The sequence below is a fragment of the Dermacentor silvarum genome, chromosome 2 (genome assembly GCF_013339745.2).
Source record: "Dermacentor silvarum isolate Dsil-2018 chromosome 2, BIME_Dsil_1.4, whole genome shotgun sequence".
Classification (NCBI taxonomy): domain Eukaryota; kingdom Metazoa; phylum Arthropoda; class Arachnida; order Ixodida; family Ixodidae; genus Dermacentor; species Dermacentor silvarum.
Genome location: NC_051155.1, coordinates 7,417,282 through 7,442,314, shown reverse-complemented (window position 1 = coordinate 7,442,314; position 25,033 = coordinate 7,417,282). Strand labels below are relative to the sequence as shown.

General features: G+C 48.4%; 1 protein-coding gene across 3 annotated transcripts in view; it reads right to left on the bottom strand.

Annotated features, from left to right (window-relative positions):
* Nucleotides 1-17,106: 17,106 nt before the first annotated feature.
* Nucleotides 17,107-25,033, bottom strand: part of LOC119441296 (autophagy-related protein 16-1) — a 445,594-nt gene continuing 437,667 nt past the window's right edge. The window contains exons 15-16 of one of the 3 annotated variants that reach the window (XM_049661132.1): nt 22,896-23,042; nt 17,107-17,371 (exon numbers count right to left, since the gene is read on the bottom strand). In XM_049661132.1, the coding sequence (XP_049517089.1) occupies nt 17,278-17,371; nt 22,896-23,042 (241 nt within the window). In that variant the 3' untranslated portion in view covers nt 17,107-17,277. The remainder of the gene's footprint in view (nt 17,372-22,895; nt 23,043-25,033) is intronic. The other 2 variants (XR_007465397.1, XM_049661133.1) reach the window with 2 other exon arrangements.

Here is a 25,033-nt window from a genome sequence, read left to right as displayed (position 1 = left end):
CCACCATGCCCTCTGTTGGTTGGCAAGCATGCACAACCCGTCAGGACGACTGGCACGGTGGAGCTTGCGGCTACAGGAATTTGACATCACCATCGTTTATAAGTCTGGCCGTAAGCATGAAGACGCTGACACGCTGTCCCGCGCACCCATTGATCCTGCCAGTCAGGAAACAGAGGATGATGACGGTTTCCAGGGCGTCATTAGCTCGTCGGACTTGAGCAGACGGCAGCGTGACGACGCTGAGATTCGACCGATCATCGATCATTTAGAGGGCCGCGACACAACCATACCACGCCGTCTGTCCGCTCGCTGACGTCCTTCTGTCTGCGAGACAACGTGCTGTATAAGAAGAATGCTCTTTCGACCAGGCCGTGCTTACCTCCTGGTGGTTCCAAGGGACATGCGCGACGACGTCCTCTTCGCTTGCCATGACGAACCGACATCTGGTCATTTAGGCTTTTCACGGCCCGCTGCGCGCTGAGTCGCGTACCTCAGGACGTTCATTAAAGTTTTACATCCATCCATCCATCCTCTACTACGGCGTGCCTCATAATCAGAACTGGTTTTGCCACGTAAAACCCCAGAAAGAAAGAAAGAAAGAAAGACAGAAAGAAAGAAAGAATTCGGCGGCTAATTCGGCGGCTTTCACCTTCAGAAGACGAGAAAGTACGTCAACCCCTTCAGCACGAAGCGCTCGGTGACCGCAAGCCATCGCGGCTCCTGCGCTTTATGCGTGCCCTCGCGGGCAGCACGCCTGTTGACGACTCCCTCCTCCGAATAATGTGGCTTGACCGTTTACCCTCTCACGCTAGGGCTACCCTGCAGGTTCAGCCGAATCTGCCGCTGGACCAGCTCGCCGAAATCGCCGACCGATTCGTCGAAGCCTCTCCACCGCCACCACCCCTTTTCGTCCACGCCGCCGGCGCCCCACAGCCCACCCCCGAGCTCGCTAGCCGTATCGACGAAATCGCCCGTCAGGTGGATTCTATTCAAAGGCATCTGGATCAATGCCCGACGTTGCGTCCCGGAAAACGCCCCCAAAGCCGAGGCCGAAACAGCGATTCATCGCAAGAAAACGACGACGGCCGCTGCTACTACCATTGTTGCTTCGGTAACAGAAACAGAGCCCGCGGTAATGCCAACCACCCTGCTCAGTTGGACGTCAGGGAAACTTCAACAGCAGCCCGTAGAGACGGCCACGAGCTGCCAACTTAGAGGCCGTCGCATTTTTGTCACCGACCAAGTCAGTAAGCGAAGGTTCCTCATCGACTGCGGTTCTGACATCTGCTGCTTTCCCCGAGCATTCCTGCACGACAAGCGCCCTTGCACGTCGTTCGAGCTAAGTACGGCGAACCATTCAAGCATTAATACCTACGGCGCGCTCCACCTCAACATTACCCTCAAAAACCTACGCCGTGAATTCCCATAGAATTTCGTCATCGCCAACGTCGCAGAGCCAATCATCGGGTCCGACTTCCTGGCGTACTACCATCTTTTACCCGACTGCCGGCATGACCGACTTATTGACGCCACAACAGGCCTCTCCGCGCCGGGCCAACGCACGACCACCCAACAGCCCAGCGTTAAAGCTTTCGCCGTTGAATATCAATTGCCATACCACACCATCCTCGCATAATTTCCCGACCTGACACGACCTAGTGGGCGTCCTCGACAGGTACGCCACTCAACCGTGCACTACATCCGCACTACTCCAGGCCCCCCGGTTTCTTGCCGCGCCCGTCGCCTATAGCTCCGGACCGCCTTCGAATCGCCCAAGCAGAGTTTGAAGCGATGCTCCGCGAGGGTACCGCCCGCCGCTCGGAGGGGCCTTACGCCTCACCGCTTCATTTGGTGCGGAAGAAGACCAATGGCTGGCGCCCCTGTGGAGATTATCGCGCCCTCAACGCCCGTACCATCCCAGACAGGTACCCCGTTCGCCATATACAGGATTTTGCCCACCACTTACACGGCAGCACCGTATTCTCAACTGTTGACCTGATAAAGGCCTACACACAAATTCCTGTGAACCCAGATGACGTCCCGAAGACCGCGATCATCACGCCCTTCGGCTTATTCGAATTTCCTTTCATGAGCTTTGGCCTCCGCAATGCAGACAAACCTTCCAACGCTTCATCGACGACGTCGTCCGCGGCCTAGACTTCTGTTTCGTCTACCTAGACGACATCCTGGTATTCTCCCCCAACGAAAAGGATCACCACCAACCCCTTCGCCAACTGTTTCAACGCCTCGACGACCACGGTTTACTCATAAACGTCCAGAAGAGCACGCTTGGTGCCCCCGTCGTCACGTTTCTTGGCCATAAAATTTCTCCAGAAGGGACTACACCCTTGCCTGACCGCATCTCGGCCCTTAAGAACTACGTGCGGCCTGTCACAGCGAAAGACCTCCGCCGTTTCCTGGGCATGCTGAACTTTTACAGGCATTTCGTGCCTAAAGCGGCCGCATATCAGGTACCTCTTCATGACGCGTTGGCTGGCCTACGAGGCAACCACCCTGTCACTTGGACACCACTTTTGACTCAAGCGTTCGAAGACTGCAAAACTGCACTCTGCAACGCCACCCTACTTGCGCATCCCAAGCCAGAGGCTCCCTAGGGCCTTTTCACAGATGCCTCTAGCACCGCCGTCGGAGCCTCCCTGATGCAGCGAGTGGGCCAAAACTGGTGCCCGTTGGCATTTCTTTCGAAGAAACTCTCCAGCCCAATAACACCCTCGTCTACAGGCATCGCCGATGAAACTTCCGCCCCTGCGGAGACAACATGGCCAGCCTACTACAGAGTAGAGCACTGCACGGGCCGATTTTTTCAGCCCGAGCCCGGCCCGGGCCCGTTTTTACGTTGGGCGGCCCGCCCGAGCCCGATCAAAACTTTTATGGCGATACCCGGGCCCGGCCCGGCCCGGGCCCGGAAATAATCTACGTTACCCGCCCGGCCCGCCACCCTTTTACCTTAGGCCCGAGCCCGGCCCGAGCGCGGCTCTAAGCTGGCCCGAACCCGGCCCGAGACCGAAAAATACATGTTTTTCAGAGTTGAGACGCCCGAGAATAACTCGCTGCACGTTATATGCACACCACCAGAAAGCCCGCGCCCGGCCCCTGTCCCGCGTCAAAAAGCACACACCGTGTCCGAGCCCGGCCCGAGCCCGTGAAAAAACTCCTCTGCCCGGCCCGGCCCACGGGCCGTGCCGGGCCCGGGCTTTCGGGTAAGCCCGAGCCCGTGCAGTGCTCTACTCACTATGAAACGTTATCGTATAGTGTTTGCACTCTGATATCTTTATTTCGGCACAGTGAGGCTAACGTGCCGACCAAAGACAATGTGGTCTTTTTTCAGAGCAACAAAATATATAGTCACTCTTCAAGTTGCAAGGTTTCACAAATGAAAATGGCCATCATCATTGCACCACGCCTGTGATTGGTTTCCTATAGTTTTCGTTCCAAGCGAGTCATTGCAAGAATAAGTTTCAAGTGTGACACGTTCTGGGTGCTGTGAGATTGTAGAGCCAATTATTCATTTTGTAGGTAATTTATGTTTCATCACCGCTGGCAAGTGCACTCACCTTTCTATAATTGTGATTCACCTGTTTTTTATCATCGCACAACAATTGCTGTCGAGAAATGAATGCTTCTAGTCATTGACTCGAGTCAATGAACCACAAATATCCATTGGATGTATCACAAAAGGACAAATATCCAAGACATTTAACGACGTCCAGTTTACATCTATAGTATGTTCGACTAGTATACGTGGCAGTCAAGGGTCATCCAGAGGACGTCGAATGTCCTTATGATTTGGACATCTCTTGCACATTCAAAGCTCTCGTGCATTGATCGTACATAGTGCGTTATGAGTGATAGGATAGTGCGTTATGAGTGGATGCACGCACTATGCCGCAGAAATACAAGCAAATTGTCTCTAATGCCTAACAATGGGAAGCTAGGAGAGCAAAAGCATTTAATTAATTATTTTGCAATTTAGCACGACCTTTGCACGCACTGTTGGAGGTCTAGTAACGTTGCTGCAGGACACCGCGCGCAAAGGCCAATACTTTCGCTATTTCTTCGCTATGCTTTCGGTCTCGGTTACGTCATTTTCTTTCTCATATAAAGATGCTTTATTTTTCAGTTATATCTATTAGTACACTGTTTAAAATACGTAACCTTTACTTGCTGATGTATTACGACAGTTTATAAAGAAAAAAAGAAGCTTGAACTCGCAATAACTTTGATATCAATTCAGCAACACGCGCCTCGATGCAAGTGCGCAGCAATGTTCCGGGCGCGAGCAGCGTGTGCTTCATTTGTGTCTTTTCGACTTTTGTGCGGTTGACTATGGCCCAAGTACCTATATACTAGGCAGAACTGTACAGTCAGCTGTGCTTCTGACAGCTATTTGTGGTACGTTTGTTCGCCTTGCGAAGCGATCATAACACTGAGAAAGGAACGGACGTACCTGTCAAAGTCACACTTTCTTGCAAGGTCCTTAAATGTAACAGTTTTATGTGTCGTGGTGAAAACGAATTGTGTGGTGCTGATGTTGCAATGTTCTCACATGCTTTGCTACGTGTAGCGTGCTTTATGTACAAGTTTCGTGATGTACTTGTCATCATAGCGTGTGATAAAGTTGATTTTTGTATTTTTTGTGCTTTTACGTTAATTTACGTCTACCCATTTGGACATGATGTGACGAGTGTAATGTCATAACACTCAGCGTTAGATTTTTTTTGTGTGTTTGAATCCGCATTCATTACGCTTTACTTGCTTGCCTCGTCTGCGTATTGATTCTTGCACGGAAGTTGTATATACGAATATACATGTTGTATATACATATGTACATGTGTATACAAATTCTTTATAGTATTTTCCACTGTACAAACACAGCCCTGTGATAGTCTAGGGGCACTGCAATTTGTATAAATAAATTATGTATGTATTATGAAAACTCACAATTCCTGTGACATCAATATTCCTGTGACTATCAATAAAGTTTTTACCAACCAAAGTGCTCTGCCCTAGTTAAGGGTACACATTACCAAGCAGTACGCGCACTTACCAAGCAGATACTCGCCAGGCTGCAGTTGTGCGGCTAGGCGCGCAGGCAGTGGATTATGCTGCCACACCCAAGAGTCGTGGATATAGAGCACTGCACGGGCCGATTTTTGCAGACCGGGCCCGGCCCGGGCCCGTTTTTACATTGGGCGGCCCGCCCGAGCCCGATCAAAACATTTATGGCGAGACCCGGGCCCGGAAATAGTCTACGTTACCCGCCCGGCCCGCCACCCCTTTACCTTAGGCCCGAGCCCGGCCCGAGCCCGACTCGAAACCGGCCCGAACCCGGCCCGAGACCGAAAAATACATGTTTTTCATAGTTGAGAGGCCCGAGAATAACTCGCTGCACGTTACATGCGCACCACCAGAAAGTCCGAGCCCGGCCCGGGCCCGGGTCAAAAGGCACACGCCGTGCCCGAGCCCGGCCCGTGAAAAAACTGCTTTACTCGGCCCAGCCCACGGGCCGGGCCCGGGCTTTCGTGTAAGCTCGAGCCCGTGCAGTGCTCTACTACAGAGAACTCCTCGCCATGTATACGAAGCGGTCCAACATTTTCGCCATATTCTCGAGGCACAGCACTGCACCATCTACACTGACCACAAACCTAGCTCACTTATGCTTTCTCCTAACGACGCGAAAAACTTCCACCGGTCCAGCAGAACCAACTGTACTTTATCGCCCAGTTTACCACCGACATCCAACACATCAGCGGAAAGGATAACGTGGTCGCCGACGCACTTTCACGCGTCCCTGCTGTCGAGCTGCCACCCGTTACGACTGACACCCTCGCCAACGCTCAGAAAACGGACGCCGAACTCCAGCAGCTCCTCGAAAACGGCTCCTCTCTTCAACTTCAACAAGTCGCCATCCCTAGGTCGACGGACACTCTCTACTGCGACATATCCACCGGACGAGTGAGACCTTATGTCCCTTCGCCGCATCGCCGCAGCGTTTTCAACCAATTACACAACCACAGCCACCCCGGCATCCGCGCTTCTACACGCCTTGTCACTGACCGCTATGTTTCGCCGTCAATGCAACGGGACTGCCGCACCTGGGCACGCACGTGCATTCCATGCCAGCGCGCCAAAATCACCCGGCACGTCACATCACCGCTTGGGGCATTCCCCCTGCCGTCGGAACGGTTTCAACACGTCCACATCGACATCATCGGCCCCCTTCCACCGGTCGGGCCTTACCGCTACTGCCTCACCGCCATCGATCGGTACACTTGATGGCCCGAAGTATTGCCGCGAAGATAACCGCAGAAGACATCGCCTCGGACTTCTTCACTGGCTGGATTTCCCGCTTCAGCACTCCTTGTCGCGTCACAACCGATCAAGGACGGCAATTCGAGTCCCAACTCTTCAGGCTCCTCGGGCTTTCCACCGGGTGCGAGCGCTCACGGACTACCAGCTACCACCCCTGCGCCAACGGGATGATTTAGCGGTTTCACCGACAGCTCAGGCAGCCATCACGTGCCACCCTAACTCAACGTGGCTCAAGGCTCTCCCAGCCGTCGCTCTTGGTCTGCGCGCCACTTTTAAACCAGACATCCAGGTAACGCCCACAGAACTCGTTTACGGGGAGCCGCTTCGCCTACCTGGGGAACTTCTCTCCGCTTCAACTCCCGACATCACCACCTCGGACCCTACAGGCTTTGTCGCCCGGCTGCGCCGCACAATGGCCTCACTGCGCCCGTCTCCAGCAGCACGTCACACCAAGCCGACCCAGTTCGTGTTCAAGGACTTGGCAACGTGCTCGCATGCATTTCTCCGCGACGACACCGTACGTGCGCCGTTTAAACCACCTTACTCCGGACCCTATAAAGTCATCCGCCGTGACGACAAAACATTCACCCTTCAAATCAGCGGGAGGGACGTTCGCGTCTCCATCGACCGACTGAAGCCGTCATACATCCTCTCCGAGGAAACTACCAACTCCTGCGCGCCTCCCGTAAATCACCCACAACAGCCCCCAACGACTCAGCCCGTGCCCTACATCACGCGCTTTGGGCGCCACGTGCGTTTCCCCAATGCTCTTCAAACCTGAGGGCACCTCTCTGCATGGGGGGGGGGGGGGGGGGGGGGCACGGTGCGGCGCCGCTTCTGCGCCTGCGCGCAGCGTCGACGCTACTAAACCGAGCGCCAGCGTGATAAGAACACGCTCGCCCGACAGAAGATATAAACTGTGTGTGCTCCCGCAATCAGGCAGTTGTTGTTGTTACGTCTTTCGTGTGGACTCATTAAAGTTGTGTACCCACAAATGAATGCTCCAATTCCACCCCTTTTCTGCTGCCCTCTGTTCTATTGCAATATTCCCATGCATAGTCAGGATTACAGGGTGGTTGCTCCATGTCCCTAACATGTGTCTCCACAAACACGTATACCATCAGCTTTTCCTGCCTTAGTTGCTCGTCTATCTCCTCCCCCTTCAGCCTATTCCTGCCACCTTGCATGTTAATGTACCCTATGTCAGAATAACCTTGCCCCTGGTGCTTACGTCTATTTCTTCTCCTACCGACTCTACGTTTCTTGAATCTTGGGGCCTCTCAGGGTCCGTCTTCGTCTACACTGGTGGCCTTAAGGCTCTGGGACCCCCCAAAAAAGCCGTAGCTTGGCGCCCTATCCTACTACCTACCCTCTCGCCCGTGGCACCACTGTAGTGAATGCCATCCTGTGCAAAAGGGTGGGAGCCAGACTTGTATACTTCCCGGTTTACTTCCATTACGCCGTACCCAAGTGGTCGGCTCAGACCCCTAATGACCCGGTTAGCCTCAACCACACTCCGTTCCATCCCGCTAGCCTGGCCCTGGACCTCTGGGATTGTGCATATGGTCACATGCACATTCGCAGAGGCTTCTCTGAGTTTACGCAACCCAACCTCTAACTGTCTGTTTAGGTTCTGGCTCCTTCCCTTCAGCATATCGTTGAGACCAGCATGGATAACGACCAGATTTTCGTGCTCCATGTTGTCCTATACCACCTTCTGAGCTTTGCCATTGCGTCAACCATGCACTTCCCTGACTGGGCCTCCACCCTCACCCGCCCGTCTGCCTTCACTTTTGTAAGGACGCCCTCCTCAACCCTCGCTACGTTGGAGTCCCCCACCACCAGGACCCTTCGCTCTACACGTTTGCCTCCCGCCTGCGATTGCCGTCCTCCAGTTATCGCTAGCTGGTTCTCCACCTGCCGTGCGCCACTGACACGCGACGACGGGCTCCCTGCCGTTCGTCCCTTCCCACCCGAAGCCTGCCGCGGCGCTATCTCGCTGTAGCTTTGTGGAACCGCCGTGTTGCCGCCGGCTCTCGCCTGCTGTTCTACGACCCCTAGGTGTCCCTCCCTGCTCTCATAGCACGCCTCTGCCTGAGTTTCCGCACTGTCCCCGCCGCCCGCCTGACGCAGCTCTGACCCGGGATTACGCGCCGCCTGTGCCATTAGCACCTCCACCCGCTCTTCCAGCACGGCTCGCTTTTCCCGTTCATCTTGTAGCTCGCCAGCTATTCCCTTTACCAGGATGGCCTCGGCCCCCTCCCTGTCAAGCAACTCGCCGATCCGAGTTTCGAGCTCAATCTGCCGCTCTCGCTCCACATTCAGCTCCCCTTTGAGCTCCTCCACACTAGCTGCCCATTCCCCTTCCATCCGCCGTACAGCCCCCTTAAATCCTTCACACGACCTGCACGCGAAGTTAGCCTCCTCAGCGTCGGCTAAACTTGCGAAGTGCGTCTCGTCCAAATACCACCAACGTTTGCACTCCTCGCACTGCACCAGCTCGCCATCACCCCTGTCCTTCCTAGCCTGCCGCACCATCGTCCGCCCGACCACCTAACGAGAAAGCCCACCAAAATAACTGAACAAAGCCCCACGGTAAGACGTACGGCAATCTCGCTATCCGGCTACCTCCGCTAGCTTCCCTAACACGGTTTAAAACTGCCGCTTTATGGTGCTTTCACCATGAAACACGTGCGCCACGACCCGCTTCCAAAAAATACAACTATTCGTTACCTACTAACGTCCTACGAAAATAACCAAGAAACTAAGAAAGCATGAAAAACAATATATATAGATAGCTCGGTTAACCTAACACTTCTATCAACCAAATAAAAATAATCAAAAATTGAACTTATTCTTTGGTATGCTGCTCCTGCTGCACTGAGATCCACTCGGCCACGACCGTCCCGTTCGGCTTCACTCGGGAGAGTGCAGTAGCATCGTATATAGTGTCACCTAGTGTCAGGTTAGTGAATTGTGAAGTGCAGAGACTTGCACAGTAACCAAAGAGTGGGTGCTGCCAGCGTGTTGAAAAAAAAAAAACTTTTTTTTTTTTCCTTCGGCAACATCCAACTGGAAAACGATTGAGAGTGCCAGCTTGGCGGGCTAGGCCAGCTGCACCAAGTGGCGGGATCAGGTTTGAATGAAGGGAGGGGGAAAGGTCAGCCCGCGGCTGCAAGATCGCCGGGTCGAGGGATGCAGGCCCGCCTCGCGCAAGCAAGCACACGTGCACTCACTCTCCCCTAGCAGTCACCGTGACTTCGAGCGCGCCAAGCGAGACGCCGCTGCTTCGCATTCCGTCGCGGCGGAGAAAGTGCTTTCGGTTGCTGCTCGCGCAAAAATGACAAAATTTAGGATAAAATCTCTAGGTTGTCGGCGGGGAAAATGCGTTATTTCTAGGGGGTCTCCCGCTGCCACTTCGTTACGTAGAGGTCTCAAATACATGTGCTTCTATGGAGTACCGGCGGGGAATAGAAAAACTTCGTTATATCCAGGAATTCGTTATAAGGAGGTTTAACTGTACTCGTAACCAACTAGACCTCCTTAGCTCCTTGAGCACAGATAGAGATAATGCGCAGTCGTAATATGATGGCGATACGGTGCCATTGTTGACAAAAAATCAAGAACATCTAACTACGCACCACTTCAAATGAACCTAGTGTTTCGACTGAGAAATGCCGTTGACAGCGCGTAAAGTTATCATTTTCAGCGCTAGCTGCGCCGTTATACCGACGATATCGGTTTTTAGCTACGATCAGAGCAGCATGCATCGCTGTAGCCATCTTTAGCTCAGCACCCGATTTTCTAAGTAATGCTTCTATACGCTTGATAAACTATCGAATAACGATAACTTTTTCACCTGTTTGACTGACCCGCAGGCAGAGCAGTCAGTGACAGTGTGTCCAAGCAACGACAAATGTCGTAGAGCTAAATCTGGCAGAAACAAAAAATGGCTGCCAAAACGAACACCAGTTCCTTTGTGAATAAAAGCGTATCCTTGCCTTTCTTGGCTCGTCATCGTCGCGCCCAGAGTGAACTGAAACCTAGAAATCAGCTGCATGAATGGTATGACATTGCTGGTCGACAAAGCGGACAGAAAGCTTCGCACGCCTGACAGTTGAAACCGCGTAGAAAAACACGGGCGCCAGGCATGCCGCCGATGCCGCCGTCTCGTCCGTCGAACCGAAAGCTGCTAGCAGACGGCGCGCCCGACAATTCCCTGCGATTGCTCGTTTTACGCGTCACCTATATCAAGGCTAGCAAATCTAGTGAAAGCAGGGTATATCGTATCGTCAAAGAAAGCTACATAAGCATCTTTGCTTAGCCACTGGATTCTGTGTTCATTTTTTTTTTGTTCCTAGCACTTTTTTTTTCACTTCTATCTTTTCGTCATGGCCCTGCTATCTCCTGAAGAGATGAAGCACATGCTAGCTGAAAGTAATCGTTCCCTGGTTCATTTTAACACATGAAGCCCTCGCAAAAATTCAGATAATATCTAGAAATTTACAAGTTCACTTGCTCATTCCTTTGATATTGTTTTCGTCTCTGAAACTTCGCTCTGCACGTACGACGGCAACATTTTCGGCCTGTGATCGAACGAAGCTGAGTACTGTCACTGTTCATCAGGTAGTTATGGTGGCTCAGCAATCTTTATTGCCTCTGATCTACCCTACACCCACTGAAAAGATCTTTCTTTTGACATCATACATTGTGAATCCGTATGGATTGAATTAGATCATTCTTTTTTTAAATGATAATAACGTTATCCTGGGGTGTGTTTACCATTCTCCTTCCTCGAACACAAAGGATTTCATTTCTTGCCTGGACACCATTTTGCATAAGTTATCATCAGAAAGCAACCGTGTTCTATTAGTTGGAGACATCAACATTAACTTACTGAATATCAAAAATACCGCTTACACGGAATATTCCAATTGTTTCAGTGGCTATGGTTTTGAATTTCTCATCTCATCTCCCACTAGATGTCCTCTTTTTGGTGGTGCTTCTTTGCTGGATCATGCACTTTGTAATTTCTCGCCCTCTCCCTATGCTGGAGTAATAGATGTGAACATTACTGATCACTACCCAATATTTCTTGCATTCAACGTGGTCAAGCGCATTAGAACACTTACTCATGTTACTTCCATATTTGACCAGGAATCATTCTTTAATTCGATAACTACAACTGATTGGTCTAGTGTCACTCACTTTATACTAAAGATGATTGCTCCTCACCTAATTTTGACGAAGTTCCCAATCTATGAATGACATTTAAATAAATGAACAGGGTGCATTAAATCTCATATTGAACATCGATAGCAAAAAGAGTCCAGATAACATTTCTAATGAGTTTCTGTACAGATATGCAGAGTGGACCGCTAAATACTTTACAGTTATGTATCAGACTTCAATTTCTACTGGCTGCTTCCCATCTGCTTGGAAGTGTGCGAAAATTGTTCCGATTCGCATAAGTGGTAATAAGTTGGATGTTAATAACTATAGACCTATTTCATTAATTAGTACATGTGCCAAATTACTAGAGCATATTGTCTCCAAACAATTATCCATATACCTCGCTGATTTCAATATCCTAGATCGCTGCCAACATGGTTTCCGTAAGCAGCACTCGACAATAACTCAGTTGGTTGAATTAACACATAATCTCGCAAGTGCCTTGAACGAACGCAAACAAGTAGACATAATATTCCTTGACTCCTGTAAAGCCTTCGATAAAGTTTTCCGCTCTAAATTGCTCCTAAAGATTGATAAAATTTTCAAAATTCAATGATCACTAAATGGTCTTCATCCTATCTCTCCAATAGAGAATAGTATGTTGTGCTTGAAAACTGCCGCTCTGATCCCTCAGGGGTACTATCTGGTGTACACCAGGGTAGCGTTTTGGGTCCGCTCCTTTTAAAATTTTCATTAATGATATGCCTAATAATATCACAGTACCCATTCACCTGTTCGCAGACGATTGTGTCTTGTATAACAAAGTAGAAAATCCCGATGATAAGACTCTTCTTGAATTAAACTTGTAAAAGACTAAAACCTGGTGCGACACATGGCAAATGGTATTAAACACAGAAAAAAACTGTTGTCATGACGGTTACGAGAAAAAAGAAACCTCTGTTTCATACATACTCCATTGACAACACTTCTTTAACAAAGGTTTCCGCTCATAAATATCTTGGTGTTACTATTGCGTCCGACTAAAGATGGAATGTTCATATCGATGACGTGTGTACCAAGTCATGCAATGCACTATGGTCATTAAGAAGACGCCATTCACAGCGCAACTCCTGAAATAAAAATTCTGGCATACAAAACGTTAATTAGACCAATCTTGGAGTACGGCAAAATAATATGGGACCCTTACACGGTAACAAATAAATCTAAACTTCATAAAATTCAACGCCTCGCTTTAAGGTTTTTTATAATAATCACCGGCGCCATGACTCCCCGTCAGAACTTAACAAAATTGCCAATCTACCCTCTCTAGAATCTAGAACTTCGCTCAAAAGACTGAAATTTCTATTTCTTTTCATTCACGATCTTGTTAGCATAAATAAAAACGAATAGTTTATCATCCAACCAGACACCTATTTTAGACACAGTATGTACATTCCCCCTCCCTCTGTCTTTATTGATTCTTTTAAATTTAGGTTTTTCCCTAGGGCTCTCAATGAATGAAACGGGCTACTAGACACTATAGTGAAACTATCATCACTAGGTGAATTTCAGGAAAAAGTTATATCTACATATTTTACATAATTTGTCCCCTTTGACCTTAATTTGGTCATGAGTATACCTCTATAGTGCGTTTTCCAGAAAGTGTTCGTCCGTTAGAATATTTGCTCAACTATGAAGACAGTAATACAAGTGCAATGTTCCGATCCCTACCGCATGTTACTTTTGCCAAGTAACATGATGATGTTCCACTACCTGCCAAGGAATGTATCACTTTGTATGTTCTTTCTGTACTTTCAATTCCTGTAATGACCCATTGTGGGTTGACAATATAAATAAATAAATAAATAAATAAATAAATAAACAAACATCGTTATGTGATGCAGATCAGGCCTTCAATAAGTTTTCTTCTCTTTTTCTCAAAGCCGTGCACGAGAGTACAACAACAATAAAATGTAAAAAGAGATACAAATATCCCCAGAATTCGTGGTTATTGAAGGGATTGCTAAAAAGTATGAGGAAGAAAGATAACCTATACAGAAAAGTTAAAAAGCAATCATTTAACGCTGTTTTAGCTTCCCGCTATAAGAAATATTCCAACACTCTTTCATGCCTGCTAAAGACTGCTCAGAAAAAATATTACGAAACTGAATTATCTAATGACACAAACAGTCATAAGAAACAATGGCAGCTCTTGAACTATTTCTTCAATCGATCACCACATAGCTCACCTTTACAGAAAGTAATATATGATGACATTACACATGACAGCCCTGACAGTGTTGCCGACGCATTTAGTAACTACTTTTTCGAAATTTTCAGTTAATAACATAACACTTCGCATTGTAACCTAAATCGTTCTGACCACTCCTTTCTTTTTCCCACGACACCTGATGTGTCTACTGCAATCATAAATCTTAAGGAGAACAGCCCCGGTATCAATAAAATTTCAGCACGGCACTTAAAACTTGTACTTGATGTTATTTGTGAACCACTTTCTATAATTATAAATCTTGCGTTCAAGGATAGCATTTTTCCTAACTCTCTGAAAGTAGCTAAAGTTCTTCCGGTATATAAAAAGGGTGATAGACTGTCAGTTTCTAGCCACCGTCCCATCTGTATTCTTTCGTCCCTTAGTAAAGTTATCAAAAATTCGCCTGCAAAAATTTAATCTACTGAAGTCATTCAATTTGGTTTTCGTGAGGGAAGTTCCAGTAACTTTGCCCTGCTTTCCCTAACTGATTATATCAAGTGCTCTATTGATTCAGGATGCATAGTTGGCTCGCTTTTTCTGGACACACGGTATACATATCGGGCTCTTTCTCCGCTACTACTAAAATAATTAACCAAGGGGTATGTGTCTCAAGGCTCATTACTCTGTCCATTACTTTTTCTTTTTTTGCTTTACATCAATGATCTTCCCAACGGCATACACATGGTTCACTGCGTTTTATATGCAGACGATACAACTATTTCCTTTGGTGATACATGTAATAATTCTGTCGCTACCAAATTAAATGATGTTCTGTGTAGCGTGTCCAAGTGGTGCCACGAAAATTATTAATCCAAATAAATCTAAATTTCTTATTTAACGTAAGTTAACCTCATTACAAGGCATCAGAATTGACTCGCATTGCATAAGTGTCAGTGATAGTGTATCATTCCTTGGCGTTCACCTCGATACTAACCTTAAGTTTGTTAACCATATTGCTCGCATTAGAAAGATGGCAGCATTCAGAATTTGTGCATTGCTTCAAGCACGCTCATATATCTCTCATCAGACCCTGCTTTGTCATTACCTCGCTTTTATTCATTCTCACATCACTTATAGCATCGTATCATGGGGAAATATTTATTAGTGTCATCGTTCATCCCTTCAGCATTTACAAAGTCGGGCAATTCGGATTATGTTTTACTGTCTTCGCGATGGCAGTGCCACTGCTCTTCTTCACTGCAACAACATATTAACTGTTAATAACTTGTTTCGGTTTAGTCTAATTTTCTTATATAAACGATTAAAAAAATCAACTAGCTATCAATTTCATCGATTCCGACTTTTTAGTAAATTCCAACTGTACTAGGTTTGCTGCTAAGAATTATTTTTTGTTATCTAAGATTTCTACCAATTAGGGTAAATCATCTTCATCCTTCTGTCCGATCATGATGTGGAATCATTTACCCATGTCTGTTAAATCCAAAGTTTTTTTTAATTTCATTCAAAAATTCATTAAAAGATTATTTGTGGAATTTTTGATGCTCATGCTTGTTAAGTTATACTAGATTTATGTTTTTATATACAGTATTTATTTCTCAATTTCTTAGTTTTTTTGTTTTCATGCATTTTGATGTTTTCTATTCCTTTATGCTTACTGTTTTTTACTTGATATATTTGTTTCATTGGTTCGCACTGCTGCTAATACTTGTATTATTTGGAATCTTCACCAAGGGTCCCATTGCAGTCTTGTACTTTGGGACTACTACTATACTATATATTTTATATGCTGTAATTATCCTACAACGTAATAATGATAATAAACTGATTTGATTTGACTTTGTTCATGGACCCGCAGGTTTGGATCTCAGAAGCAAGGATGCTGTACGGCTAGCACATGCTTTTGTCACCAGTACAATTCTCTACTCGGTACCCTACCTCCATTTGCACAAACACGAGGAGGAGAAAATAGAGGTCATCATGCGCAAAAAGATCAAGCGAGCTCTTGACATGCTAGTGGCGCCCTTGGCGCGGGAGTGCCTTTGATTCTGGCGCCAGCCCAGGAACAGGTGTTTGTGCAGTGTTGGGTGCCACCTTTTGCTTTTTAAAAGAAACAGGACTTATTCAAAAACTATAGCATGTGTGAACTGATGCATTCCTTCTTCTCTTCTTTTCTAATCTTTTCTGCCCTCACCCCATCTCCCTGTGCGGAGTAGCCAACCGGACACTTAATCTGGTTAACCTCTCTGCCTTTCACCTCTCGTTTTCCTCCTCCTCTGCTAACTTACGGCAACGTGGTGTTTTCATGCGCGCACAGTGCTCGGTGCCTTCTGGCGCCTCTCTCTACAAGGGACGGTACCAAAGGTGCGAAACTAAGCAACTATCGACCTAAGAAAAGCCAACGTCTTTGTACATGTGCTGTATTACTATTCCACAAAAGCACTGCATTGCAGAAAAAAGTTTTCGCAAAATGGTTTTAATAGGTCACGTGAACCGCAACATTGAAAATATAAAATCCCTTTCTTTCATAATGCGAACTAGACCTCAGATTTAATACCCACCAATACAACTGTAGTTGTAAATACGTATTCGCAAGAGAGATACCAAATTTGAAGTTTGAAATTTGAAGGATATGCATCACAATTTGGCATACATTATCTCCTACCTTATTTGATAGGCAGTGAATAATCTATGGCAGGCTATAAATATATAAGATAAACATATAAGTACAAATCTTGTGTCACTATCACAATGTATCATAATGCTGAAATTCTATGCATTCTCATAGCCATCAGCAGAGATCGAGCAAGTATTTTTAGCTGCTTTGCCTACAAGCTCCGCCGACATGAACAGTCACGAGCCCATGTGCTAAATTCGCTCAAACTATCCATGCCCAGGTGATCGCAATTTGTGCTGGGGAAAAAAAGAAACAAGGTCAGCGACTTGTTTCACACTTGTAACACGCAATGCAAAGCTCAGGAGAACATGGTTACGGACTTTTTGGTTTGACACAAGTGCCGTATAGCTCAAAATGACTGTGTCCATCACTCAAGCACCATGGCACCTGTGCAATAAAAGCCACAGTGAGCATGCCGAGAAGCAGGCGGTTGTTTAGTCTGTGATATAATGATCAGCCTATGTGGAGCCCAGTGCTGAGTGAAGGGCCTTGCCAGAGATCACCACTTACCTTTAAGCACATTCGAGTTACTAGCTTGAGAATCGGGATCCTCATCCCGCTGAGGCACAATAAAAAGCAGAACACAAGAAATACAGCTCAAAATGCTTGTTTAGGACAAAAAAGAAGCAGTGACAAAAACATGACAAATGTGTCTGTTCATTGGCATTGCATTGCCGTTTGCAAGGGCACTACGTGGAGTTGCCTGGGTAGTGAGTATTGCCAGGAACATAACCTTTTTATTAAAAAAAAAAACACCTGGTTCAGTTTTATGGGGGCAAATGATTGAGGCAGCAGCAGAATCAGCGAGAGCATGACGCAGGAAGGACACTGGTTGCCAATCTGTGAAAGCCACAGAGGTGTGGGCTCAGACTTGGGACCAGACGCAGATCCTCTTGTCCCGATCCGAGCTCGCGATGTAGTCTCCGCTGGGATTCCATGAGCAGGCAATGATAGGTGAACTGGAAAACAGCAGTGTTGACTATAAGGTGCAAACTCCCAGCTAAATATGATACCATACAAAAAAGTATTTCGCTTATGGAAACCCTGGTCTAATCTGCAGAAATGTGGACAAGGCACAGGAAATTGAGTACAATGAGCACAATGAATATGAACAAGGATTTTAGTTCAGCATTGTTCATGTGTGATAAGCATAATTAAGTTGTGTGAACAAAAGCACAATTACTTTTATGTATCTCCAATGCGCTATTCAACACTATCTGCCTTTCTTGGTGCTCATGGTGATGACGTTGCAATGCAGCTCATCACCGACTGTGAGCTATACATTTCAGTGCTGCTGGCGTGAAAGCAGAAACAGGCAAAAATGACCAATTACTGGAAATAAACAGCTACCAGAGATTCTCTTTTATTCTTTGACAGGTTTTAGGGTACAACAAAATTCCGGCGAAAAAACATTTTGCGCGTGTCCTGTGAACTTTCTTGCTGTTATTTTATGAGATTACATACTGCACTAAAAAATAAGAAAGAAAACTACTACATATAGATTACTTTAACGACGGCTGTATCTGTAACGGCGACGCCACGGCAGCATCTGTGCCGTCGTACCCGTCCGAGGTGGCAACCAGCAGTGTAGGCATGAGGCAATGCCTCCTCGCACGTGCCATCGACCCATGTAAAACCGGGAAACTAATGGCAAATGCATAAGAAGCCTGCCTTGTGTGCTCGCGTGCAGACACAAAACCCCAAGCTGCATGCGTGAACATGTGCATCCGATATGACATTGACACACACGCACAGGTTGTGGAGATGGGTTTGCACAAGGCTCACCCTACGAGCGACGGTCAGGAAAGGGCACGACGTTCCTGCACTCCGCAACGCACAAAAGCGCTACGGCAGGGTTCTGACACGGCGCAGAAAGGCTCCAGAGTCAGACCGCCAAGAGACACGGGTTTATTTACCCAATTAAGATACAGCACAGTGCGACAGTCATGGCATTTATGGGCAAAGGTTCATCACAAGATCGATCGAGTACGCGCGACTGCTGAACTAGGTCTAACTGGGTAGCGGTCCACCAAGCGCGAAAACGAGGAGTCGCAAGAACAAAGCAACCAACTCGTTGCGGGCCTGTGACCATCTGCCGCGGCGATGAAGCGTTCAGCGAAAAAGACGTCGAGTTTGGGAAAGGCCTACCGAGGGCCGCCACTCGGGAGGCCAATCAGGGCGCGTCCCCAGTGAAGTTTGCTTGCGCGGTGACTCGACCTCGGGAGGAAGTAGCATGGTTTGCGCGGTAAATTAGCTCCGGCGTGCTAGCCGTGTCCGTCATGTTGCCTTACGGTGGCGGTTCCCGGAGATTGAGCTAAGCACGACGCACGACCTGGGGGAAAAGGAGCGGGAAGCCACCTCGATCCCCACAGACACTCGCTGACGCAATGCTGGCATGATGAAGAGTGACAGCAGCGGCGAGCGAATCCCCGTCATGCTGCCTCTCACTTCAATGCGCACTAGCCGCGTGAAAACAGCGCACAAGAAGCCATCTCGGCTTCAAGGAAAAGATCCTGATGCGTACCGTACCTTCGGAACGCACTCACCTGCAACAACTCTTGACCAGCGAAGAACTTGGTGATAGACGCCCCTGATGTGGCAGCTCTTGGGCGAAGATAACGTCAACACCCACAGCGCTCTGCTCAAAGAACTTTTCCTGCAGCACCTTCCCCAACCTGTTCACCTCATCCTTGCCGCTGCTGATGACATGACATTAGACTGCCTGGCTGAGCTCGCCGATAAAATCCACGAGGCTGCTGCTCCTTCGGTTTTTGTCGTCGTGACTACGCCCGAGTCCTCAGCAGTCACCCAGCTCGAAGCACGCATTGACGATCTCACAGCTGCCACTGCTTCCCTTCATGAGCTCAGACGACACCAGCGCTCTTTAAGTCCACGTGCTTCGTCGTTTTCTCATGACACATGGGCAAGGACCCCTCAGTTCCAGCGAACCCGCTGGTATCACTTGCATTTTGTACATCGCACTAGAAAGTGCACGCCACCTTGTACCTGGTCGGGAAACGACAGGAGGGATCACTGACGGCCGCACGTGACCCCTCCTCTCGAGCTGGCCGCCTGTTCACAATTACGGACAAGATTGCGGGCATACGTTTCTTTATAGACACGGGCGTCCAAGATAGTGTAGTGCCCCCACCTTGAAATGACCGTCATTTGAAGCCTCGCAGACAGCCTTTCCGCGCCGCGAACGTCTCTACCACAGCGACATACGGGATTCGTTCACTTACCGTTGACCTCAGATTATGCCGCACTTTTCGCTGGATTTTCGTCATCGCTGACGTTGTTCCTCCTATCATCGGTTCGGATTTCCTGTTCTTCTACAACCTTGATGTAAGCATGCGGCACCAACAGCTCACTGATGGCACTACTTGTCTGTCGATCGTTGGGCTTCTATAGCGAGTTGATTGCCCCAGTGGCATTCACACACTTGTGCCGTCAATTGAGTCCTTACTAGAGAACTTTGGCCGAGTGCCCAGAGGTCACAAAACCTTGCAATTTGAACAAACCTCCTAATCACGCGGATACTCACCACATCATCACATGTGCCCACCTCGCCCCCCATTTCTTCCCGTCCTCGCTGCTTCTTCAGCGAGCATCTCGCCGTCGCTAAAAGGGAGATTGAACAGATGCTGCAACTTAGCATTATTTGGTCTTCAACCAGTGTATGGGCTTCGCCCAGCCATCTCGCACTAAAGAAGGCTCTGAATGACTGGCGTCCATGTGGAGACTACGGTGCTCTCAATGCTGAAATCATACATGACAGCCACCCACTTCCCCATATTCAAGATTTCACATCTAATCTGAATGGGTGCAACATCTTCAGCAAAGTGGATCTGGTTAAAGCACACCACCCAGATACCATTTGAACCCAACAACATTCCCAAAATGCCATCACGATGCTCCTCGGCTTATTCGAGTTTGTGCGCATGCCTTTTGGATTGCACAACGCCGGACAAATATTCCAGCGCTTTATCCTTGAGGTGACAAGGTTTGCCTGCAGTCTTCACATACATTGATGACATATTAATCACTAACGCCACTCCGAGAGACCATGAGCATCACTTGCGTCTGCAGCAGTATGGCCTCGTCATGAACTTACAGAAATGCATTTTTGGAACTTCCAACCTAGATTTACTGGGCGATCACATTTTGGCACTCGGCATCCTTCCGTTGTCATCCCACATTGAGGTTGTCCGTAATTTCCCAGTGCCCACGACTCTTCTCCAGCTTCGCGAGTTCTTGGGCCTCATCAATTTTTTCACGCCGTTTTATTCCACACTGCATGGCCTTACTGCAGCGGATCAGCGACCTATTGAAAGCACCACGGAGCCCGTCTTCAACATACTGTATAGTCGTCTTAGGCTCAGTCTGCCTTTTTGGCTGCAAAGCAGGCAGTCGTTGAGGCAACTCTGCTGGTACATCCCCGTTCTGACACACCAACTAGAGTAATGGTAGATGCCTCCAGTGTGGCCATCGGAGCGGTGTTGCAACAATAGATTGGCTCTAAATGGTGCCCCTTTGGTTATATCTCTCAGCAGCTGCAATCTGCCGAGACCCGCTACAGTGTCCTGGGTGGTGAGCTGTTGGCCACCTATGCTGCCATTCAAGACTTTCACCACTTGCTCGAAGGGCACGAGTTCCACGTGATGACTGACAATAAGCCTCTGACTTATGTGTTCAGCACGAACTCCTCAAAGTACGTAGCGTAGGAAATACAGCATCTAGTAAACATCTTCACCATGGACATACGGCATGTCAAGGAAGCCGACAACACAGCACCCGATGCTCTCTCCCGTGTTGTGGCAATCGGCTCCACTTCTACTGCTATCGACTGGCATGCGCTATTGAAGGCACAGCGCAACGACCCTCAACTAAAGGCGTTGCGGCAACACCCCTCCTCCCTTCGCCATGAGCTAGTTCCCATCCATCTGCGCCATGCTCTCTGTCTGTGGTGCGATAGGTCTAGGCACATTCCGCGCCCTTTTGCTCCTGGAACGTTTCGGCGGGCCATTTTTCACTCTCTGCACGACATTGCTCATCCTGCCATACAGGTCACTCAACACCTCATCACACAATGCTGTGTGAGCAGCGAAACATCTGATAACTGTACTGGCAGCCATTCAGAGCTGTTCCTGAGGTTGCTATGGAGATTTAAGGCCTTCATCATTGTTACATTTTCTCGGCTGTTATGCTTCTTTTCCGCACTCCCTTGAAAAACGTATCAACCAGGATCTACTGTATTAAAGGAGCCCTGAACCACTTTTTATCGAAGTGTAGAAAGGCATTTGAAGTGAAAACAGGCTATTTCAGAAATACTTTGCTGCAAAAAGTACTTCAATGCGTTCAGCAGAAGCGGAGTTATTGGTAATCAAACACTACCTCCGCTGTGCTCCCCTTTCTCCTTCAATGCCTTGCACTACGAAGGCTATGGCAGAGTGGGGAGGGGCCACAGCGCTCCGCCTTCGAAATGTCACCGTGGCGCGCAGTTCAAATTTCATTTCGGATGTTAATGTAGATACCAGTACTTTTGATTTTGGTGCTTACGACACACTAAACGTAAGCCAAACACAATTGTCCACAGCGAGTCAACGTAGACGTGGCCACGGCTTCCGATTTTCATGCCTACGACGTGCTAAACATAAGCTAAACGCGATGGTCCACAGCGAGCAGCCAGTAGACTCGTGGCGGCACCCCGCGGCGGCCGTGGTGTAGCCAACCGCAGCGACCAATAGCAGCCACTTACTGGAATGTGCTTTATTACGTAATAAAGCACACAGAAGAGAGTGAGGATCATGGCCTCTGTTGAAACGAGGGTGTTTCAGAGAAAGGTGACTTCGCGCTCCGCTTGCAAGCTCCACGCACCGCGTACGACAGCAAAACTTGGCTGAGATTTTCACAGCAGCGTATGCTACCCGCAGACTATGTTATTTCACAAAACCTGATGGGTGGTTCAAGGCCCCTTTAAATACTGCGTTCCCCTGCTGTGACATATATGAATTGTGACAAACATGCTAGTCAGAAGGCACACGAAGGGGGGCATTGTTTCAGGGAACTATCACTCCCCACTTGACTGCCCTCCACACTGCTTGGAGTATGCCACTGTATGACAAAGGACATCTATGAATAGGAATAGAAAAATCGACACCAATCTCAGTGTCAACAGCGTTTCACAGTAAAAGCACACCATGTGGCACTAAAGTGAGTGTTGTTCAAATAAAATAAAACAAACACTGTCACACCAATAAGAATTAATAGGTGACACACAAGAGTAATCCAATATGGAAAATCAGCAAGATGGAGAAAGTTTCATGAAAAAAAAAATGTCATCCACCTGACAATAGCACAAAGGTACAAAGAAAATGGGTTTTCTTCATAGCTTCATCCCACTGTTGGGTGGATTAATGAAGTGTCATCCACACTTCAAAACCTGAGACTAGCTGGCCCAAAGTTCAGCCTGCACTGACTCACCTCATCTCCTTCAGTTTTTTCTCCAGCTTAGCTGTCTGTGTGTTCCATATGAAGAGTGTTCCATCGTGGGAGCCCACAGCCACGTAGCTTGCATCAGGACTGAACTTTGCCCGTGTCCAATCACAGGCTACTTTGAAGTTGTCATCCCTGCAGTTAACACAGATGGGGGATACAATAACTGGGAAAACACAAAGGGTTTCTGCTGGGTAATGAATGAAAAGATGCAGCTTCTCACCCTAGCCAAGTGTGTTGAGAACCAGAGCATTTTATTGAGAAACACAGAGGCTGATTTCCAGGCCTGTGTAGGATAAGTTGAGAGCGAGAGGCCTATGGGCAAGGGTGAGGTCAACATTGATGAATCCTTTTAGAAGGAAAATGCCAAACTTAATGTTAAAGGGCCCTTCACCAGGCCACATAGCAAATTTTGTTTATACACTGGAAGTTGTTACGTGCCATCTGTTACAGTTCACAGTGGGGTTTGCCAGAACAGTTATCAGAGGGCTGGTCTTTGTCACCACATTTTGCGCAGGTGAGTTGACCTCAGCAGCTTTGCGAGCTGTGGCCGTACTTCTGGCACTTGAAACACCGACGAGGGTCCTCAGCGTTAGCAGGCACTGGCAAGCCACGCTTGTCGTCTCGGAGGCCAGGGGGTGAACCTCTCGGCAGCACTATGGGGCTCTTGCCTTGCCCAGGGGCGCTGCAAAAATGGTGCTAAAAAGCGCCCTCAATCCGAAACTGGGTAGTACCAAGCTCGGTCGTCTGCTTCGGGAAGCACGTTTACAATATGGACCCGCCACTTTCGGTTGTGTTGTACCACGGCTTGCAGCAATATATGGGCGCCGAAGATTTTTCCATGGATGGCATGCTGCGTAAAGGCAAGAAATTATGCCACGCCGAATACGTGTACGCCATTCAAGAAATAACGCGAGTTTTAGCGCAGTGTCAATCGCAAGTGAAGCGAGTCACGCACGGTGAAGTTGAATTCAGGTAAGGTTTGCACGCTGCTAGATTCAGGCGCACAAACGCGAGGAAATGCTTTCTATAAATGAATTCACAGCAGAGATAAGCAGACATGTGTACCGAACTGCTCGAGCGCACGACGGTACGCGCCGCGACGGCAGCGGTCTTTCAGCATGCCGCGGTGTACGAACTGCTCCAGCGCATGATCGAACGCGCCGCGACGGCAGCGGTCTTTCGACATGCCGTGAAACGGCGGGCCTCCTGCAATCTTTCTTGACTGAATGCCGCTAGACAAGTAATTATGCCTGCGCTGTAGTAGCGGCCATCTGTCCCTCTAGCAATTCATAAATAACTGATGCAATGCATATAAGCTCCCAGTAACGTACGTACGTGCGAATCACGCTGCAGCGCGAGCTCGTGCGCTGCTCGCTTGATGTAGCTTTTAATGACAGCGCTCGAACAACGATGTGCTGTAATCAACTACCTTGCTGTGCTGCCTCAATGTGTTGGCTTGAGGTCAAGGATGAGCACATTCAACCTCTAACCTGTGCTGCTGGTAGTGGGGTAGTGAAATGTCACCGAATGAGTCCGACCATTTTGGTCATTTGCACACACCTGGTCACTTCACCACTTCGCACCAGTCGAATTGTTAATTGTCGCTGTGGCCGGGTCTCGAATCGTGAATCACCAGCCATGCCTGCTGCTATGTCGGTCTTCCATTTCGCTTACCCAGCGCGACGAACTGCAGTTATCCAGCGCGCCTGACGCTCGACTTCGTGAGGCCTTGAAGGAAAACGGTAGAATCTGATGTTAGGATTCAGGCCTTCTTGTTCATGGCAGCCCACGACGCAGCAGTAACGACGGTGACGCTTTTCGAGGCTGAGCTAGGTCTCTCCGGATCGGAGTCACCGATGTCTTCTGCTTCCAGCATTACGTCCCACGGCGCACGGAGAGTCCGTTTTCGTATAACTATAGGCTGCGGCCAGCTCGCAGCCTGGTAGCCATGGTCTGTGAGAGGAGCCTTTCGCACTCGAAACAGGGCAGAAAAAAGTGCGAATCGACGCAAAACGCGGGCTCGAAACATGCTTCGCCACAGCCAGGGCTCAATACTATCCAAGCTGGTACTACCCGGATGACGCTTTTCGCCGCCACCAGGCGCCGCTACTATACCTCAAACT